Genomic DNA, 18,963 nt, shown 5'->3' on the forward strand with positions numbered 1-18,963 from the left:
CAAATAGGAATGTTCGGTCAGCCCTGGCTCAATTTTTGCAGAAAAATGTTTTGATGAGCGAAGTTTGGGCCGAGATTTGAAGGGTTTAGGATGGTTTTCAGCGAAATATTTCAACACGAAAGTTATTTCAATCTGTTTCACCAAAATTCAGAAAGAAAAATCACTCAAATCCGATCTATAACGAAGGAGAAAAGCCCCTCCAAACATGGCTGGTTCACCAGCTTTTTCCAGAATTTTTGCAGGCGAAAATTTTTCTTTTTTTTTTTCTTGCTTTTTCCTCTCTCCTAGATCCTATGGCGGGTAAATTTTTTCCTTTTTCCTCTCCCCCTCCCTAAATAATCTCCCTTAGCCTTTTAAATGAAATAAAACCAATTAAAACCCTAAGAATAATAGTTGAGATGAAACCAGGGTTTTGTGGCCATATTTGGTCCATTTGATTTTGGATTGTGGGTGATTAGGTGTCCCAAGTATTTGCTAAACTTTCAGGGAAAGAAAACAAGAAGCAAAAAGGAATTTTGGTTGCCAAAAAAAAAGCAAAAATCTAGCCTTCCTCGTTGCTGCGTGAGATTTTTTTTTTTTTTTTAAGTGAAAAAACAAAGAAATGGGCTGATGGGCCTCTTTTTGTTTTCTTTTTCTTCCAGGTTTTGTTGGTTTTGTTTGGGTTTTTATGAAGTTTTTGTTTGGGCTTTGTTTAACTTTTGGCTTGGGTTTTGTTTGGATTTGGGGGGAATTTGGTTGGGTTAAAACAAATGAACCTTGAGTATTTTAACTGATTTTGAAAATTCCATATATTTTTTTTTTCATTTTCCAAACAAAACAAAAGAAAAATGATTTTACTAAAAAAATAATAAATAAATAAATTATCAAATTTTTGATGTCTACACAAAGTGATTAGCTCTTCACTAAGTTTAGTACTAAAGTAATAGTAATATATATATTAAAAAAAAAAACTAAAGTAACAATAACAATAACATTTCAACTAAGGATGTTAAGAAGTATTGGCGAAACAAGGACCTATGGCTAGTGGAGACAGTATTATAGACCTAACATGATGTTATTATTGTGCAAAGAAAAATTTGATTAAAACTTATGTATTATTTTGAGCTTTTTTGTGTTGTAAAAGTATTGAAGTTATTTCTTATTCGAGTAGTAATTAATTTTGTGTTTTAATAGCTTTAAATGATTTGTGCTGTAAAAGAGAATGTCTAAAAGAAATTGGTTGTTTAGGGAGATCATGTGAGGAGAATGAGGATTTCTTATAATACAGTGAGGCAATGTAAAGAGAAAAGGATATTTTCCAAAATTAAGGGGGTGTAATTATGATAAAAAAAAAACATAAGAATTTTTAATAGTTTTGAGGCTATTTTTTAAATTTTGTAAAGTTAAGGAGGGGAAAATTGCCCACCCTCAACGCAGTGCGGCTCTGCCACCGTTAAGGTGGCTGCTTTTTGTTGAATTTTGTCTGTTCATAAAATTACGAACAAAGGAGTCATATGAATTGCTTTGAAACCTTAAGAACAATCAAGTGGCAATAGAGAAAATAACATGGGGGCTTCTAGTAAGTTTGACCCGATTAGTTCGGGTGACGCACGCTAGTTAATAGCTACTTCGTCAAACTTCTGCAACATTAAGTAATTCAGAGTCCTTAAGGCTGTTGATTACAACTCTTAGGAGCAGTTCAATACAACAACATCAATCAATGTGTCATATGCCACTGTACCCTCAGAGAATTGATTTCTTTTTCTTTGCTAACCAATTTAGGTAAAAGCATGATATTATGGTTTGGAAGTTTTTCTCCTCCTCCTTGATCATCAGCTCTGATTCTGAGTAAAGCTTGATTTTCGAAGTATTTAATGATACGCATTGTATGGTAATTGCCCCCCTATACCCCTCCCAATCAGAATTTTCTCTGCTGTTAATAGAAGTGTTGATGTCAACCTGCTATCGAGGAAGCCAAATTATGCTGTAGCATATGACCAAAAAATTTTTTTTTCATTTTCTGAAAGAAATAGTCCCATGAGCTTGAGTCGTAACTTCAATTATTCGGGTTGCAGGATTCATTAGGAGGCCCTGCTCATCACCATGACAGACTGCAGAGAGAGCATGGCGTGTCCTGAGTCCTGACCTTTGGCACTGATAATTACCAAACAACAAATGGCAAAATGTTCTCAAAATATGTCTGTTAACGGTGTAAAGATGCTGCTGGCTGCTGCAAATGTAAAACTGAAGCAGCAGTGAGATGAAAACTATCTGCCAAGGATTGCACTGAGGGTTACATTGTTTGAGGTTACAACATCATGAATTTCATTCCACATAGCATCCACGTCTAGAGATCTTCTCATTGACGTAAACGTAGGCTGTTTTGGCATGGGCAAATTTGCATTTTCGCTCTCCAACATCAATACCACAGCTGACATATTTGGTCTATGAGATGCTGAATCTTGCACACAGAGCATGCCTATATGGATGCATCTGAACACTTCATTAGGGGAACATGTATCTGCAATTGAAGGATCCAGCAAGTCTATTGCCTTGCCCCTGTCCCAAAGATCCCATGCCTGGAACAATACAGAAGAGAAAAAGGAAAGGCCTCTCTAATCAGATTTCCACACTACTAATTATTATTATAACCCTGAGGATCAATTGTTGAAGACACAGAGACTATGGTACAGGCTTACATATCCAATGATATTTGAGTGCTCAGCTGAGCGGAAGCTGGTGTTTCTCCGGCCACTTACAATCTCTAAAAGCAATATGCCAAAGCTGTAGACATCAGACTTCACTGAAAAAAGACCTTCCATCGCATATTCGGGAGCCATGTAGCCACTTAATTGAAAGCAAGAGGTTTCAAGTAAGACCAATATCATTTCTAATAAGGAAAACGATGGATGGAAGTGTTTGTACTTACTATGTTCCCACAACCCTGTTTGTGTTTGCTTCATTTTGGTTCCCTCCAAATATTCTGGCCATGCCAAAATCTGAAATCTTTGGATTCATTTCTCCATCCAACAAAATATTGCTGGCCTTTAAGTCCCTGTGAATTATTCTGAGTCTTGAATCTCGATGAAGATACAGGAGACCTCTTGCAATGCCTTCAATTATGAGGAAACGAGTTCTCCAGTCTAGTTGATTTTGTTTTACAGGGTCTGATGTACATTTGTGCATGAAAACAGGAAGTCGTTGACATAAATATCAAATACATGTACTTGACGGTGTAAAGGTAGGCATTTACATGTTCTTTCATATTCTTGAAAAGAATATCCATTGCAGAATTAATAAATGGCCTATAGACGAAGACTTAAGCAACCAACAGGAAACTAGACCACTTACCAAAAAGAAATGAGTCTAGGCTTTTGTTGGGCATGTACTCGTAAAGTAGAATTTTCTCCTCTCCTTCAATGCAGCAGCCCAAAAGTCTAACAAGATTTCTGTGCTGTAACCTGGCAATTAGCATGACCTCATTCTTGAATTCCTCCAACCCTTGTCCAGATTTTCTTGAAAGCCTCTTGACAGCAATATCTTGGCCCCCTGGTAGCTTGCCCTGAATGTAAGCGGAAGAATAAGCATGTTTAATCAAGACAAGATACAAGATACTTTTATATCTCTAGTCACAATCTAATATAATATATCTAATGTGGTGAGCACTATACTTTATAGACATGGCCAAATCCTCCTTGTCCTAGCTTGTTTATGTCTGAAAAATTGTTTGTAGCTGCTGCCACGCTACTGAAAGTGAAATACGTTAATTCTTTCCCAGAACATTGCTGCCCTTCGACACTAAGATCATCCGGTCCTGAAAAATCCCTTGAAAGTTCTCCACTCTGGATTGGATGAGTTTCTGGAAATCTCTCTCTCTGCTTCGCTGATTTGAAAACTTCTGCAGATAATTATGCAGACACCAAAATGTCATATGACTGTTATGGGTGATAAAGCCATGTAACCTGAGTGATTAGCTTTTAGGGAATAAACCTTGCAGTTTGTCTTTGCGCCTCCAAAGCAGCCAGATTGACACACCCAGAAAGAGCACTCCCACCACAACAGTTGCTACTAGAAGTAGTTTTGTTACCTTTCTCGTGTCACCTGTTTTCAAAAGAGGTCCATTCAAGCAGAATTTGACTGAGTGAAATCTTGTGTTACTTATTGTCTCTTAAATTTCAAAAATTTCAGAAGGATCGCTATTTGTTCTTAAATACTCATTCATGACTTGGATTCTTATTCCATGTGCTTGCTTCCCTCTGATAATGACCAACAAAAAAGTAATGTTGGAGGATCATTGAATCTGTCATGCATATTTATAAACTATTAATGAATCCTGTTGTCTATACGACATTCTGCTATCTCCACCACTTGTTTAAACCTGATAGACATGTTAACATTTATGTCACCACTTTGGCAACATATTTTCTATAAAACGGATGACTTTTAGGATCAAAATCTGGGATAAGAGCAGGCCTAGACACTGGAAAGGGACAAATACCACTCTTCCCTTTGAAAAAAGTTTGAGTTTAACCATTTTTCACATCAATGAGTTGAGGATTTAGGCAGCGTATCCTAATTACAAAATGTCTTAAGAAAAGCCTAAAATTGTAAACAGCGAAGAAAATTTCTGCATATTGTGCTAGTGAAATCGATTGGAAACATTACCTAGCTCAGAATGAGCAAGACGGAGAAACACAGTGTTCCCTCCATACTGAAACTGCTGAATGTCAACCAAGTCTTTGCTCCAAATCATGCAGCTGATACCACTTGCAAAGGAGAAGGCAATGCATGAACAATTATACAAACACTTATTTCGGCATTCTTGAACATTTTCTGAACCCACATAATCTACGAAGTCTGGCAATTTTAAATCCTTAACTTCTAGAAATCCATCTCTTTCCCCACTTTCCCCAACTCCTCGCCCCCCATTTGTCTCGCATTGTAGCTGTGTCCTCCTAATGCATCCACCTGACCAATTCCCAATGTTCCACTGATCATTGTCCTTAGGCACGTACCCTTTCAAACAAGTGCATATCGGTGAATTCCTAACATCACAAACCCCGAATGGTCCACACCTGTTGTACAGCTCGCACTGATTTACAGGCTGTAATTGTATTAAACTCCACTCCTTCAAACCAGTATCCCAAGTTCTTTGCTCCTCAGTGCCATTCCAGAGTAGCTGGAATTTTATCAAGTCTGAACTATTAGACGGGGTATAAGTGAAATGCAACCTCCCATTCCCCTCGTTGATAAGCTTAAAGCCATACAAGTAGATAGCCGTCATACTCGGAATACCGGTGAATATCAGTCCATTCCAGTACCCACTTCTCCAATGCCGGTTCCTTCCTTCCCATATTAGTATTTGTGGCGATCCACGAGGATCAATGCCCATTGAGTAATTGCCCAGCGAAGGATCATTCGCACTTCTCCAAGAAGTGAAAAAACGGTTCTCCCCAGCTGAGACATTAAAGTAGAATTGCATCTCAGGCAAAAAAGTGTCTGTTGGATTATCAAAACTCTGCCACGATGGCTTCTTAGTATAAAGCTTCCTGTGATTAGTCAACAGAATTAGATTACCAGAATCTTCAAGAATTGCAGTAGAATTTCTTGATGCAGCTGCAACATTTGTCGACCAGATCGAATCACCATTAGCATCCAAAATGACTAAATTACCATGATTTCCCACGGTCAAAGTTCCTCCAAGACCATGAATAGGCTTGTCTCTATTTGCAACCCATACAATTGTCTGTTCTGGAATTCCGTAAAACCATATGCCAACATACCTTAAATCTGGATTTCCGGAGCGGAAGAACCCCAAGGCAAACTTCTTGCCAGCAGAAACAATCACATCTCCATCTTTGACTGGATGCCCTGATGAAATCCTGTCAGTAGAAAAGCCAAGAAAACAGAAGCAATAAATCATGCACAAGTAACACCAGAAGTAGACATGTCTGAACCTCCTGAAATCCTGTCCCATTTCGGAGCCTGGATTGTTACTGACATACATCTATAAAGAAATCAAATCAGTTTAAAGAATCAGATATTGTATACGTGCCAGTAGAATCAAGAAAGCAGTTTTTGTGCAGGCCTCCCCGGCAGGAGATTTAGGGGAATTTTATAACGAGTTACAAAGATTGACCTGGAAGCTGAAACACATTGTTGAAGATTCCTAGTTGACTAGCCCACTGGGACAGGCCTTAGACATCAATCCAGCGAAAAACTTCGATGTTGTTAGGTAAAGTTTGATTTCCAATATTTCATCTACTTTTCTAAAAACATGCTCAGAAAACAAAGATCAAGTGTCATTTTCCGAAAATTCTCCTTTCCCACTCAGGAGAACAAAAGAAGAAATAATGGTCAATAAATGAACAAAGGACAAATTGATATAAATTGGTAGTTAATCTTTGAGGGAGCCTAGCCATCTCTTATGTCAAATAGAAAAGAATTTATTTATACTGCATCCGTTCTTTTTTAAGAAAATAATTATAGCGAGACAAACTAGAATACCATCCTGTGACGTCAGTATCTTATAGGCACCTGGTCATTGTTGCAGGGCACTCAAGGATGTCTTTTTCTCACGAGTTTTTGGAGTGCATAAGATTGCTTAGTGTGTCGTCGGCAACATTTGCGATTGCGATCGGATTTGGTGTAATGTCCAGTCTCAACTCTTGAGATTACACATCGATAAATGTTTTTCTTTTAGCATAAAAAGTAAATTTTATTAATGAATTACTTAATATCGCTCAACATGATTTGATTTACACATTGACACGATTTTGCAAATTCATTGTTAAAAAATTTCTGGGAGTATATTACAACCTACTTGACTAATTTCGAGAGTTTCGAGGCAGCGACCGTTCCTGAAAAGTTCATGGTCAAAATTGGCAAAAAAAAAAATGTAAGGTTGAAATCATTGCATAGGTACATCATTTTTAATGTCATGTATAAGACCCACAAACTTTTATTTTATATTTATTTTGGATTCATAATGAGTTGCATTCTGAAAAAATAAATGTAGATCTTGTGAAATTGAACAAAAATCAACAAAAACTTGACAGCCGTCTGTACCTCAAGTCTAATTTGGAGATTGTCACTAACATAGTACCATTAAGTTATACAAGGATGAAAACTGGTCCGCCGGTTGGCGCAGTATAAAATAATGTTCCCACGTATCTCAGCACATTGTTATAAACTTTGTAATCATTTATTCGTGAGGTCGAAGGTAATGGGACTAACAAGAGTTCACACTCTGGCGTTTATTTGACTCGACTCAAGGGATTAATCTCCTTATCAGGTAAACTTTGCAGCACCCACGTCTTACTAATTTCTTCTTTAACCGATAATGCATTGTTGCTAATCTCTTACTTTTTTCTCCCAGAGATTCGTTGTAATCTTTATTCAAAAAAGTAATAAATTGAACTTATGGTGAATGAGTAAGCATGTAGTTGTAGTAATTAACATTCAAGATTTGTTACAAGATTCATTCATAGCGCCCCATGCTCTAAATGAAACCCCCAAAAAAAAAAAAAAACGAATACCATTATTAGTTGTTAATTTGTCCATGCACCATTAAGCAGTTGCGAAGTGAAAGCCAAAACTACCCTTCACTAATCAAATCGTCTTTACGACTAATTCCCATCATTCCCACTTCAATCTCTTTCAATATGTTTCATAGGAAAATGTTGTAGTAACTATCGTTATGGTAACTAAATAGTTGTTACCTGATATAACAGGTTATTATATTTTTATTGACAATTTGATTACCTGTTGGACCTATCCACCTAAATAGAATAATGCCTAAAAATAAGAAAGTAAGTTTCTCATCTAAAATAGTAAATTAACCGTGATAATTAGTAACTTTTGTGTCTCAAAAGATAAATTGGAATAAATATGAAACTTACTTTTTAAAGAGATAAATTACTATTTTATATCCCAAACATACTTTTGAGAGAGTAAGTTTAGTTCAAGTAATAGTAAGTTTTTATACATAAATAGTAAATCTTACTTATAACATAGAAAATTTGATTAATGACCAAAACTTACTAATTTAGGGCACAAATGTACTATTTTGCTTTAAAAACTTATACCAAACCAATACTAGGAAGTTTATTTGAAATAACAATAAAATGTTTCATTAATGATTAAAACTTAGTACCTTAGTTAGTAAGTACTCGTAATATACTTGTAAAATACATGATTATATGTATAATTTAAAAATTTTTATATTTATATATTTTAAAATACTATAAAAAATATTTTAACCTTTCACATAACCTTATAAAATAATAAAATTTTGTCATATTATAATTTTGAATAATTTTTGAAAAGTTTAAAAGTTTGGATATTAATAACAACACATCTTCCTAGTTATATATGGAATATCACTTATCTATGTAATTTCTATAATTTAAAACCTATTAATATAATAAGATGATAAAGTTTTGATATATTTATTGTCTGGGACACAAGAAATACTAACAATTAAACTTGTATTATATGTGCAAGTGATTTTCATTTAATTGTTGGATCTTATTTTTATGAACAATCTCCCAAGGAAAAAAGTCCAGATCATACTGATTTTCTTATTTAATTTATACTAATTTTGTCATTTTTATTGTTATACTATTTCTCATTTTGTTTGGGCTTTAACTCTTATTAATTCTTGTGTCCCAGATGTAAATTTATTAAAACTTTATCATCTTATTATATTCATAGGTGTTAAATTATAAAAATTGTGATATATAAACAAGTGATATTCTATATATAACTAGGAAGATTTGTTGTTATTGTTATCCAAACTTTCAAACTTTTCAAAAATGAAAATGATTAAAAATTTATAATATGACAAAATTTTATTAGATATTTTACAAGGTTATCTGAAAAGTGAAACTACTGTTCATAGTATTTTAAAATATATAAATACAAAAAAATTTTAAATTATACCTATAATCATTTATTATATAGGTATATTATGAGTACTTACTAATTAAGGTACTAAGTTTTAATCATTAATAAAACATCTTATCATTATTTCAAATAAACTTCCTAATGCTAGTTTGAGATAATTTTTTAATGTAAAATTGTACATGTATTCCAAAAATCAGTAAGTTTTGATCATTAATCAAATTTACCATGTTATTAGTAATAATTACTATTTATGTATAAAAACTTACTGTTACTTGAACTAAACTTACTCTCTAAAAAGTAAGTTTGGGATATGAAGTAGTAATTTATTTATTTAAAAAGTAAGTTTAATCTTTATTCCAACTTACCTTTTGAGGTATAAAAATTACTAATCTATTAAGGTTAACTTACTATTTTAGATGGGAAACTTACTTCCATATTTTTAGGTATTATCTTATTTAAGTAGATGGGTCCAACAAGTAATCAAATAGTCGCTAAAAGTGCAACAACTTGATATCACATTTTAGGAAGCTTAATCTTGCCGCCTTCAATAATTAGGTGTTAAGTGTTTTACCCTCCCTGAATCCCGCCCACAATCGTATTACACAAAATCCTTTAGGGATAATTTCAGAAACCTCCCTTGAGGTTTTTAACAATTTCATTCAGCTCCCTCGAGATTTTTAAAATTACACATACCTCTTTTATCATTTAAAATAAAAATACTACCCTTAAATATTTTAATGCAATTCCCTTGTTTGATATACTTATACTTAGAATGACTTTTAAAATTATTTTTTTCATTCTTTTACTTCTTATTATTTTTTATTTTAATTTTTTACCAATAAAACTGTAGAACTACCACTATTATCTCTAGTTTCTATTGTAACCAAATGTTGAACTAGTGATTTTTTTTATGAGTTAACTTTATACGTAATACAATGTTTTTTGCTAATCTTTGTTTTCTATTTTTTGGTATTAAAATTAACAATAAATCAAAAACAAATAGCCCACAATCACTACTAAATTATGATAATCCCACTACTCGAAAAATTCATAAGCTCTAAATCAATTATTTTGACATTTTCTTTTCTATCTTATAAATCTAAATCCATAATAAAATACCATAAAAAGTATCCTATCATAGCGATAAAATTATTATTATTATAGTTATTTATCAAATAGTAGGTATGTACATGAAAGATTTGGCATCTTTTCCTTATAATTACACTAGATAATTTTATAATTGGATAGGAAAGTAAATTAAAACTCAGTACACAAAGGCATTTTTGAGTATTTATTTAAAAATTTAACCAAGTCAATATTATTTTAAGGTTTTTTTTACTAAAACTATCAAATCAAGGGAGGTAGGTGTAATTTTTCAAACCTCAGAGGAACTTAATGAAATTGTTAGAAACCTCAGGGGAGTTTTCTGAAATTATCCCAATCCTTTATCTTGAGTATCCTAGAATGATATAAAATCTCCAGCATTATTAATTAAAAAAGAAATTTTACAAATTTTCCTTTTTCTCCTTTTTCATACAGCATCTGCAGCAATATTGACAACGGAAGCAGCTGAGCTTGAGAGCTATTTATTGATACACTGCCAGAATCCCAGAATGGAAAATGCATCTTCGACTTATTTGTTTTTCAACAAAATAATAAACATAAAACAAACGAACACACACGGAGAAAAATGCTTCCAGAAATGATGATGTTTTTATACCTTTTGTGGCTGCCCAAATTGACGGGTTGGCTAAGATTAGAGACGAATCGCGCCAACTTTTGCCGACTCCGTGCTACGAGAATAAAAAAATGAGTTTCACACTAGATCAGCGTGTTCTTTTTCTTAGTCAAATAGGGGAAGAGATTAGTCAACTGGCGTCATAAACATGGGTTTGATCAACTTGAGAAATCGAACCCCACGCGATGCTTTCTCTTTTCGCAAAATAAAAGGTCGTTAAGAACGTTTCTCACTTTCGAAGTCCCAAAAGTCGAGCCTTCGCATGAATGGTCCAGCGGCAGCGCCTCTTACCAGTGACCCTTGAGATCACAAGTTCGAGTCTTCGCTACGCTGGATTCCTCCCCGCACTTAACGTGTTCGGACCGGGTTGGGGCGTCGGGCCTGGGCCGCAGGGGATTAGTCGGGCCCCGTAAGGATTGACCCGGACACCCCTGTGTCGAAAAAAAAAAAAAAATCCCAAAAGTCGAGTAAAATGTACGGGCGTAAATGAACTGTGCTTGTTGGTGCTGGACTCTAGGTCGATTTTGCGAAATTTGAGTTCGAGTTCGAGTTATTTGAATAATAAATTGATCTCAAACTTCAAAATAATAGAGCTTACAAGCTTTATCAAACATTTGCGCTCAAATCTAGTCTAAACTCAGTTCACAAAGAAATAGACCTTTCAGCCTTCCAGATTTTGAGTTTATATTATGAGGTTCATCTTCATCTCAAAAACTACATTAGCGTTTCAAGCCTCTCTTAGGTTGGGCCCAAACTCAAAATAAAAATATGTAATTACAAATAATATATTGTAAATATTTATGTATTATATAATATAATTATAAATTATTAATTTTTGTGTGTGTGCGTGTGTTTAATTTTTTGAGTCAAACATAGGCCTATCAAAGTTGAATTTAATTGAGCAGAGCCTAATAAAGCCCAAACTCAATTTAAATTTAATTCAAGTAGTATTATATTTACGCTGCCTATAAGTTAAATAAAGCCCTGCCTATCAAAGTTAAACATGAAGCTCAGGCCCAAGCCTAGTTTAGGCTGCTCCAATCCTCTTACCAGTCCTATGTATCCCCAGAAGCGATTTATGGTTGTAGGATCTATTTTGGTCCATCATGTTGACTGAAGCTAAAATTATTTGAAGTTTTTTTTGCACCAATAAAAGATCTAAATTACCAAGTTTGAGCTATTAAGAGACAGGTAAAGTCCTACAGTTAATCATCCTTAAAACTAAAAAGAGAAATTATTAACGGTCGCCTTATGTTGCACAGTTGTTAGGATACCGTTTTGCCACTCCATGGAACTCGACTATTGTGCCAAGTTTGTTAGTACACAAAATCACATAGTGGAGTGGAAGTATATTTCACACACACACACACGCGCGTATGGGAGAGGGTAAGTTTTATAAATCGTACAAATATGAATCACATTCAACTCTCATATTGAAACCGACATAAGTTTTAGATAGAATTATCTTTACAACAATCACACAATTTTATATACAGCACACAAGATTTGGTGAATAAGAAACGATTAAGACAAAAACTACCAAATAATTATTCCATACCCAAACAACAAGTAAATTACTAAAACTTGACTGTATATGAAAATTTCTAAATTTGAAATAGGAAGCATAAACTATTAAGAAGTTTAGTTTAATTATGCTAACAAAGTTGATTAACGCTTCAAGTCTCACTATACGTGAGTTTTTTCTCCCACTTTTTGCAAGTCTAATGTATTGCAATTGAATTGTTATTTGTGAATTATTAGTTTGGTGAGTGTATTACTCTCACTACTGCAGAGTCCTTATAATCTTATGAAAAAGATTTTAAAAAAAAGGTTGGCTAAAGCTATACTATAAAGCTATGCAGATAAAGGGAAACAAGATAGTATGTCAAATTTCAACCACTTTGAACTGTAAAGTGTCATATCTTCTTTCGAGAAACGTTATTTGACTAATTAAACCTAATCCCAGAAGTTAACCCAAAAGCCGGCAACTCTTGGATTGCTCCCAGGGACTTAACTACCCAAATCCCAACCCCCCCAAAGCCGATGTGGGATAGAAACCCCGACAGGGGCCAAGCCCATTGGACCCGCTGCTACTAAGCGGTGAAGACCCCCCACAAGCCCAGAGAAAGACGACCCAAGCGGAATTTCTGATCTTACTGACGCCGGCAGATTACTGCCATTGTTTTTTTCTTCTTATCAAGATAGTATACTTTTGATGCTGCTGGTATTTGTTTGGCTAATGACACGCCGACGAAGTTTCACTTGGTCACTTGTGTTGTCCAAATTCATAAATCCCTTAGGTACTTTAGACTAGGGGTGTCAACGAATCGAGCTGCTCGCGAATAGTTCGCAAGCAGTTCGAGCAAAAGATCGGCTCGAGTTCGATAAAATCGAGCTCGAGTCGTGCTCGAACTATTCGAATATTTCAACGAATCGAATTCGAGCCTAGAAATGCTATGTTCGATAGGTTCGCGAGCTTTTCGAGTTTAAAGTATATTTAAATATATATAATTTTATATTTGTAAAATTACTTAGATATATATAGTTGTAAGCTTAATTACATGTTTTACCTATTAAAATTTAAAATATAATTGGGGTATTCTTGTGTCTTTCCAGATAATTCCTAAAAAAAAGTAAAATTCACATATCAAAGTATCAAACTCTAATTAGGTCAAGCCGTCGAGAGCTTCAATTCAATCTCTGTCCAAAAACGCCGTCTTCTTTCTTCTTCCTCACCTCAGTGCACGGCTGTCCCTAATTACCTATTCCTTAATCCCCATTCCTCACCTCAATCCCTAATTCCAATTTCAAATCAAACCCATTTGGGTTGCTAGCTCCAGCCGTTTCATTTTGTTGTTGCTACTCCACCCATTTGGATTGTGCAGTCGGTGCAGGCGTGCGGCGACCGGGAGCTTGGAATCCTTGGATCTTGAAGCAGGTGCAGTCGTGCTGCTCGTGCAGCAGGTAAGATGTTATCCTTAAGTAATTTGGCTGGTCCCAGCTTCGTCGCAACCTCGTCATTTTCATTTTATAAGGTTTGGCTTAAATTCTGTGATCTCTGGAGTATGATTCACTGAATAAATCTTAGCAAAATAGGCGCATAACTAGGGTTCATAATCTGTACGCTTCCGGCAAAAGATATTTACTGAATTAGAGTAGCAATGGTTTTCTTTTACTAAATTAGCAGTAGCAACACGCCCGGAAATGGTTTTCTGCTGCAAAACAGTAGCAATGAAGGCGATTACGACACAAATACTGGTAGTAGTTGGAAAAAAAAAGAAGAAAGAAAAAGAAAACCACCGACAGTTTTGCTTCCTGTTTGCGAAGGGAAGAGCTCGAGCTTTAAATGTTTTTGCGAGCTTTAAATTTAAATGTTTTTGTCAGCTTTGCTTTGTCTCTTCTATTGTCTAGTTAGATTTGCTTCTTTACTACTCCACCCTGGAGGCTCAGAGTTAGTAAAGACTCTGCATCCAGAATGGGAAACCTGGTAGAAGTCAACAGATGGTAACGAAGGGAAAAGTTTTGAATTTCCCATACTCCTATATAATCAACAATTGATATGATTCCTTTAAACCTCTGTTTAAACTTGTTCAAAGTTTTGGGAAGGTTGTCCTGTTCTTTTGTAGTTTATGTGAAAACGGTTGAGTGCGCGAGTGTGTTTGTGACTGGCAGTATTCTGAGATAAAAGTAGCAGCGAATTTAAGACTATTGCCATGACAGAGTGTAGGAAAAACTTTGTTCTCTTTTCCTGGGTATTGAGAATTAATGGAGGTCCAGTAAAATGGGATGGTATCCGTAATATTTTAACCCAATCACATGTTTTAGATTATTCAAACTTTTGCTAAAGTAAGAGTTCAGATTCCACAACCAATTTTTACTTCATACTTCCATCAGTTCTTTCTTTAATACATTTCTTGAAGAAATTTATTCGTTGTTAAAAGGCTTCTATTAACTGATATAAAAGGAAAAATCATTCAATTAGCTTTTAATCTCTGGTCATTGAAGTTAGTTTTAGTTCGTTCTAGTTTTTATTCTCAATCTTTATTAACTCTTGGAAGAAAAAGAAAAGCAACCAACTTAAAATTATCTATGACTGGTGCAATGCCTGCTATAGTTCTTCTTTAACCCTCTTGATTATTTTCAGGTTTGTTAAGTATAATTTTTTTTTATCTTCATTATTAAATTTCCTTGTATTATAGGAATTCGCTGTATTAGTTAAAAATGTTCAACTACTGGGATGAACTCGTTATGGAATTCGTTGTACTAGTTAGAATTAGCTCTTTTTTCTCATCCAAGTGCAGCTTTTGATTCGAAAATCAGCTAAAATTTCTTTTATTTTCAGCTCGGCCCATAACCGCACTTGAATCTTATTCCAATCGAGTCATGTCAGGGGCAGATTCCTCTAATGCAAGGAACAAGAGTAATTGACTCTTATAGAGCCTCACTAGCTCCTGAAACTGTAGAAATGCTTATGTGTGCCGGAGATTGGTGCCGAAACATTCATGGAGTGAAAAAAAAGATAAAAGTAAGTTTATTTCAAATTCATGTTATTGAAACAAAATTAGTTTATTACTTATTGTTATTGTTATTATTATTATTATTTTGCAGAAATTGAAGGCAGCAAAAGAGATTCTACTTCCCATAAAATGAATGTGATAATTGGAAAGGTACATTATTTGTGTTTAACACTTCGATTCCTCTTCAAATATCTTGTTTTAGATTTTACCACTACTATTTTATTACTTAAATTATTATTTTTTTATAGGGCTTGCAGTTGAAATTGGAAAGTTGGAAAGGATTATCGTGGAATGGACAAGAAGTTGCTGTTTTATTGCTTTAATTGCAAAATTTGTTTCACTTTTTTAAGTATGATTATTTCTTGACAATTGACATTGCCTGTTGAAGACATTCTCTTGAATGTTGAGTTGTTGACACTTTGTCTTTGTTGTTTCTATTTGTGTGACTTGGTGGATGTTGGTTGTCTGACTTATCTTTGAATTTGGATGCTGGTTTTGATGTTAAAATATGTATGGATGCATTTGGATATTGGTTGACAACTTGGCATTAGGCTGCTAAATTTTTGACAGTTTGATGCTTTGGCTTTAAATTGATATTTAAAGCTGGCTTGTCTTAGATTCTCAATCATATGGATGAGTTTGGACTTTGGACAGTGCTGTTCAGTGATTTGGTTCAGATAAAAGGCTGAATGAAGGACAAATTCTGCTTAAGGATATTGCAGACTGACTTATTTGTGTTCTGTGTCCAGGCATTAGATGTATGATTTTAGCCTTAACATGTAACAAATGTCAAGGCTAAAAAGGAATCAGATGAATATGATTTTGTCTTACTAACAAGATACCTCTGATGTCCCTCTTTGTGCTACTTGAAATATTGATTACTAGAGTAGATAGTTTGAACGACATATTTTAACAATAACAGCTTGTGCAGTTACTTGGTGTATAAAAAAGTCCTACTCCAAGATTCAGTCAAACACATTTTAAAATATCTGTATTAGTTATTAACGTTTTTGTGTTCTTTACCCCTTTCATTGTATTGCAAAATGTCGTTGATATAGAGTATCTTTGTGTAGATCATTTGGTTCAGCATTCAGCAGGCTTTAAACGAGCACAATTTTAATGGACCTTCGAGCTCGAGCTCGAGCTCGACCGCAATTCGAGCAATTTCGAACACGAGCTCGACCACAATTCGAGCAATTTCGAACACGAGCGACTGTTCGAACTCGAGCTCGAGCAATTTCGAACACGAGCTCGATCCTCACGAATTCCTTACGAATCGAATTCGAGCATGTAAAATTAATATTCGTCGATCTCGAGCCTCAAGCACTTTGTCGAACTCGAACTCGATCAAACTAATATTCGAGCTTGATTCGATTCGTTGACACCCCTACTTTAGACAACTTAATTTGACTCTGTTTTTTTTTTTTTTGTATATAAAAGCCTAGACTCTGTCATGGACCGGGTTCGAGCTCTTTGGACTCTGGAAGCGACTCTCTTAGCGACCCATTTGAAAGGAGAAAAGGATCAGATTTAATTGGATCCAACATGAAACATACCAGGCCTATTACGTACAAAAGTTGTACAGAACCCTATTGTCACAAATGGGAACAAGTTGAAAAAAATCTACTGTGCATGTATAGATACGTTACATAGAATTGATATTATCAACTGGCAATGAAAAAATTCATCAATGCTAATAGGGCTATATGCATAATTTGAGAAACGTTCATGAATGTATGTCTGTATACCATGCATTCATTGAAGGTGTAAATCTAACATTGTCTGATATAAATTATTAGAGGAAAATTGCAAGGAAAGAAATTTAGGTGGAGGGGATGCAGAATTTAATTTGTTAATGCAATCAGAATCGATGCCTTTGAAGAGGATTCAAAAAGAAAATATGGGACACGGCTATAGCTTCATTTTTCACACTTGACAGTATAATTGTGATATATTTTGACCAATTGCTAAAAGTCATACTTCTGTAATTCAAAAATTGCGTGCAAGAGAAACTGATAGTTATATCATTTGGTAAAGTATTTTAGTATCGTTATTTTGTTATGTTGTCTATTATATCCTTAATTATATTTTATAAGAAGGATCAATTAAGCCCTTCAGCCTCAAAGCGACATTTTAGGGGTTTGACTAGGCTGGAATGTTTCATCTCATACATAGAGGTGTCAAAATGGGTGATTTAGATAGGTTTGGGTGGATCATAATTAGATCATGGGTATAATTGAGTTAACCCATTTATATTCACTTATTTAAATGGATACTTAATAAATAGGTAGGGGTATACTTAATTATTCATTTATGACTCATTTGAAATTCTATTTATTTTTATTTTTTTGGATATTATTTGAGAAGAAATAATGGTATTTTATTGCTATTAGATTGGTAGCAAATTCAAATTTATCTCCTTTAAACTTAATAAAAATTGAGTTTAAATGTATAATTATTTTTAAATGAATATAAATAGGTGAGTAGAGTTAATCCACTGCCTACCAATTAAATAGATTTAATTGAATACCTATTTAAACCCATTTAAAGTTAATGAATGGGTTTGGACGAGTTTTTAGTGGGTAGATTTGGGCGAATCAATATAATTCAATTGTGATTGACACCTCTACTCACACACTAACACCGTGAGAATAGTTTTTTGAAAGTAATTCTAAGCCAAGAGATTACATTACTCGGACATGATTTAGTGCGAAATTCAAAAGTATTCTTGTAAATGTGGAAGAATGACTAGCACTTTATTCAAAGCTCATTTAAACTTGTCTATAACCATTCCAAATATGCCTATAACCACTCAGCCAAATTCAATTTTACATAAATCTGGTTGGTAACTTGCTTCTACGAGAAATATGTGATAAATGGAATTCTTTGGAGACTGCCTCCAAATTAAGTTTCTGCCCAGAAAGGAATATGCTTGCCGTGACTGCTGACCACCTAGAGCCAAAGCCAACGTTATCTAGAAATTGGTTTCGGGCAGCTTCCCATGCAACTTCGAGGAAGGCCTAGCCGTGATGCCACCATGAAACGGCCAAGAACCTTAACTGCAAAAACACCCCGATTCCAACGCAAGACCCCTTCTGATCTGTACCTTCGTTGGCATCTCCTTCGGCCTACAACTCCTTCCACCAAGAAATTTCGCTGTTTTATCGATCTGCCCATCTCTGATTATTTAAAGCCTTCCTACACCATCCCATGTTTTGCATCAAATTCTTGTGTAATTTGCATCTCCTACGTGCTTACATATTTGACAAAGAAATTAATGGCATTAAAAGGCAATCTTGCCGAGTTTGAAGATTTTTTCCCCGCAATGGTGGAGAAACTTGGCGCAGAAGGATTCTTGGATGAGCTATGCAATGGGTTTAGGTTGCTGATGGATGAAAAAAAAGGGTTGATCACATTGGAAAGCTTGAAGAAAAATTCAGCCTTGTTAGGTTTGCAAGACATGAAGGATGATGAATTGCTATCTATGATAGAAGAAGGGGATTCGGATGGTGATGGGAATCTGAATGAAATGGAGTTTTGTGTTCTCATGTTTAGATTGAGTCCCGAGCTAATGAAGACTTCAAGAATGTTTGTTGAAGAAGCTATATTGAATCAGTCATAGTCTCTAATTTAGTAAGTAATGGTATTTTAGATTAATAGATCAATCAAGGGCATCCATCCGATTGCTTGTATTTATTAATAATAATTTTCGAATTAATTTTGCTCCATCATAGGGGTAATTACTTGCTGTAGATTTTGTCTGATGAATTTGGCTCATCCATGTGTGAAATCATCAATCAAATTGAAGTAACCGCGCAACAC

General features: G+C 34.7%; 2 protein-coding genes and 1 long non-coding RNA gene across 6 annotated transcripts; 2 read left to right on the plus strand and 1 right to left on the minus strand.

The window, feature by feature from the left end:
• Positions 1 to 2,163: 2,163 nt before the first annotated feature.
• LOC113730869 (G-type lectin S-receptor-like serine/threonine-protein kinase B120) lies at positions 2,164 to 6,572 on the minus strand. 4 transcript variants are annotated; one of them, XM_072078866.1, is made up of 9 exons: positions 6,119 to 6,572; positions 5,937 to 5,986; positions 4,645 to 5,850; positions 3,970 to 4,080; positions 3,651 to 3,877; positions 3,331 to 3,541; positions 2,909 to 3,146; positions 2,679 to 2,826; positions 2,164 to 2,558 (listed from the first exon to the last, which is right to left on the minus strand). In XM_072078866.1, the coding sequence occupies exons 2-9, from the start codon at positions 5,980 to 5,982 to the stop codon at positions 2,247 to 2,249; spliced, it is 2,499 nt and encodes an 832-aa protein (XP_071934967.1). In that variant the 5' UTR covers positions 5,983 to 5,986; positions 6,119 to 6,572; the 3' UTR covers positions 2,164 to 2,246. The 4 variants fall into 4 exon arrangements, with proteins under 4 accessions (XP_071934967.1, XP_071934969.1, XP_027111630.2 ...); XM_072078868.1 differs by having other exon boundaries at positions 4,645 to 5,436; positions 5,557 to 5,986; XM_027255829.2 differs by having other exon boundaries at positions 4,645 to 5,986.
• Positions 6,573 to 12,900: 6,328 nt separating this feature from the next.
• Positions 12,901 to 15,574, plus strand: LOC140036643 (uncharacterized). The gene is made up of 4 exons (XR_011840207.1): positions 12,901 to 13,588; positions 14,967 to 15,149; positions 15,233 to 15,291; positions 15,390 to 15,574. It is a non-coding gene; the product is annotated as an uncharacterized lncRNA (long non-coding RNA).
• A 2,844-nt stretch (positions 15,575 to 18,418) lies between these two features.
• Positions 18,419 to 18,763, plus strand: LOC113729616 (calcium-binding protein PBP1-like). The gene has a single exon (XM_027253886.2). It carries the CDS (start codon positions 18,419 to 18,421, stop codon positions 18,761 to 18,763), a length of 345 nt encoding a protein of 114 aa, XP_027109687.2.
• Positions 18,764 to 18,963: the final 200 nt, after the last annotated feature.

The sequence above is a fragment of the Coffea arabica genome, chromosome 2e (genome assembly GCF_036785885.1).
Source record: "Coffea arabica cultivar ET-39 chromosome 2e, Coffea Arabica ET-39 HiFi, whole genome shotgun sequence".
Lineage (NCBI taxonomy): Eukaryota > Viridiplantae > Streptophyta > Magnoliopsida > Gentianales > Rubiaceae > Coffea > Coffea arabica.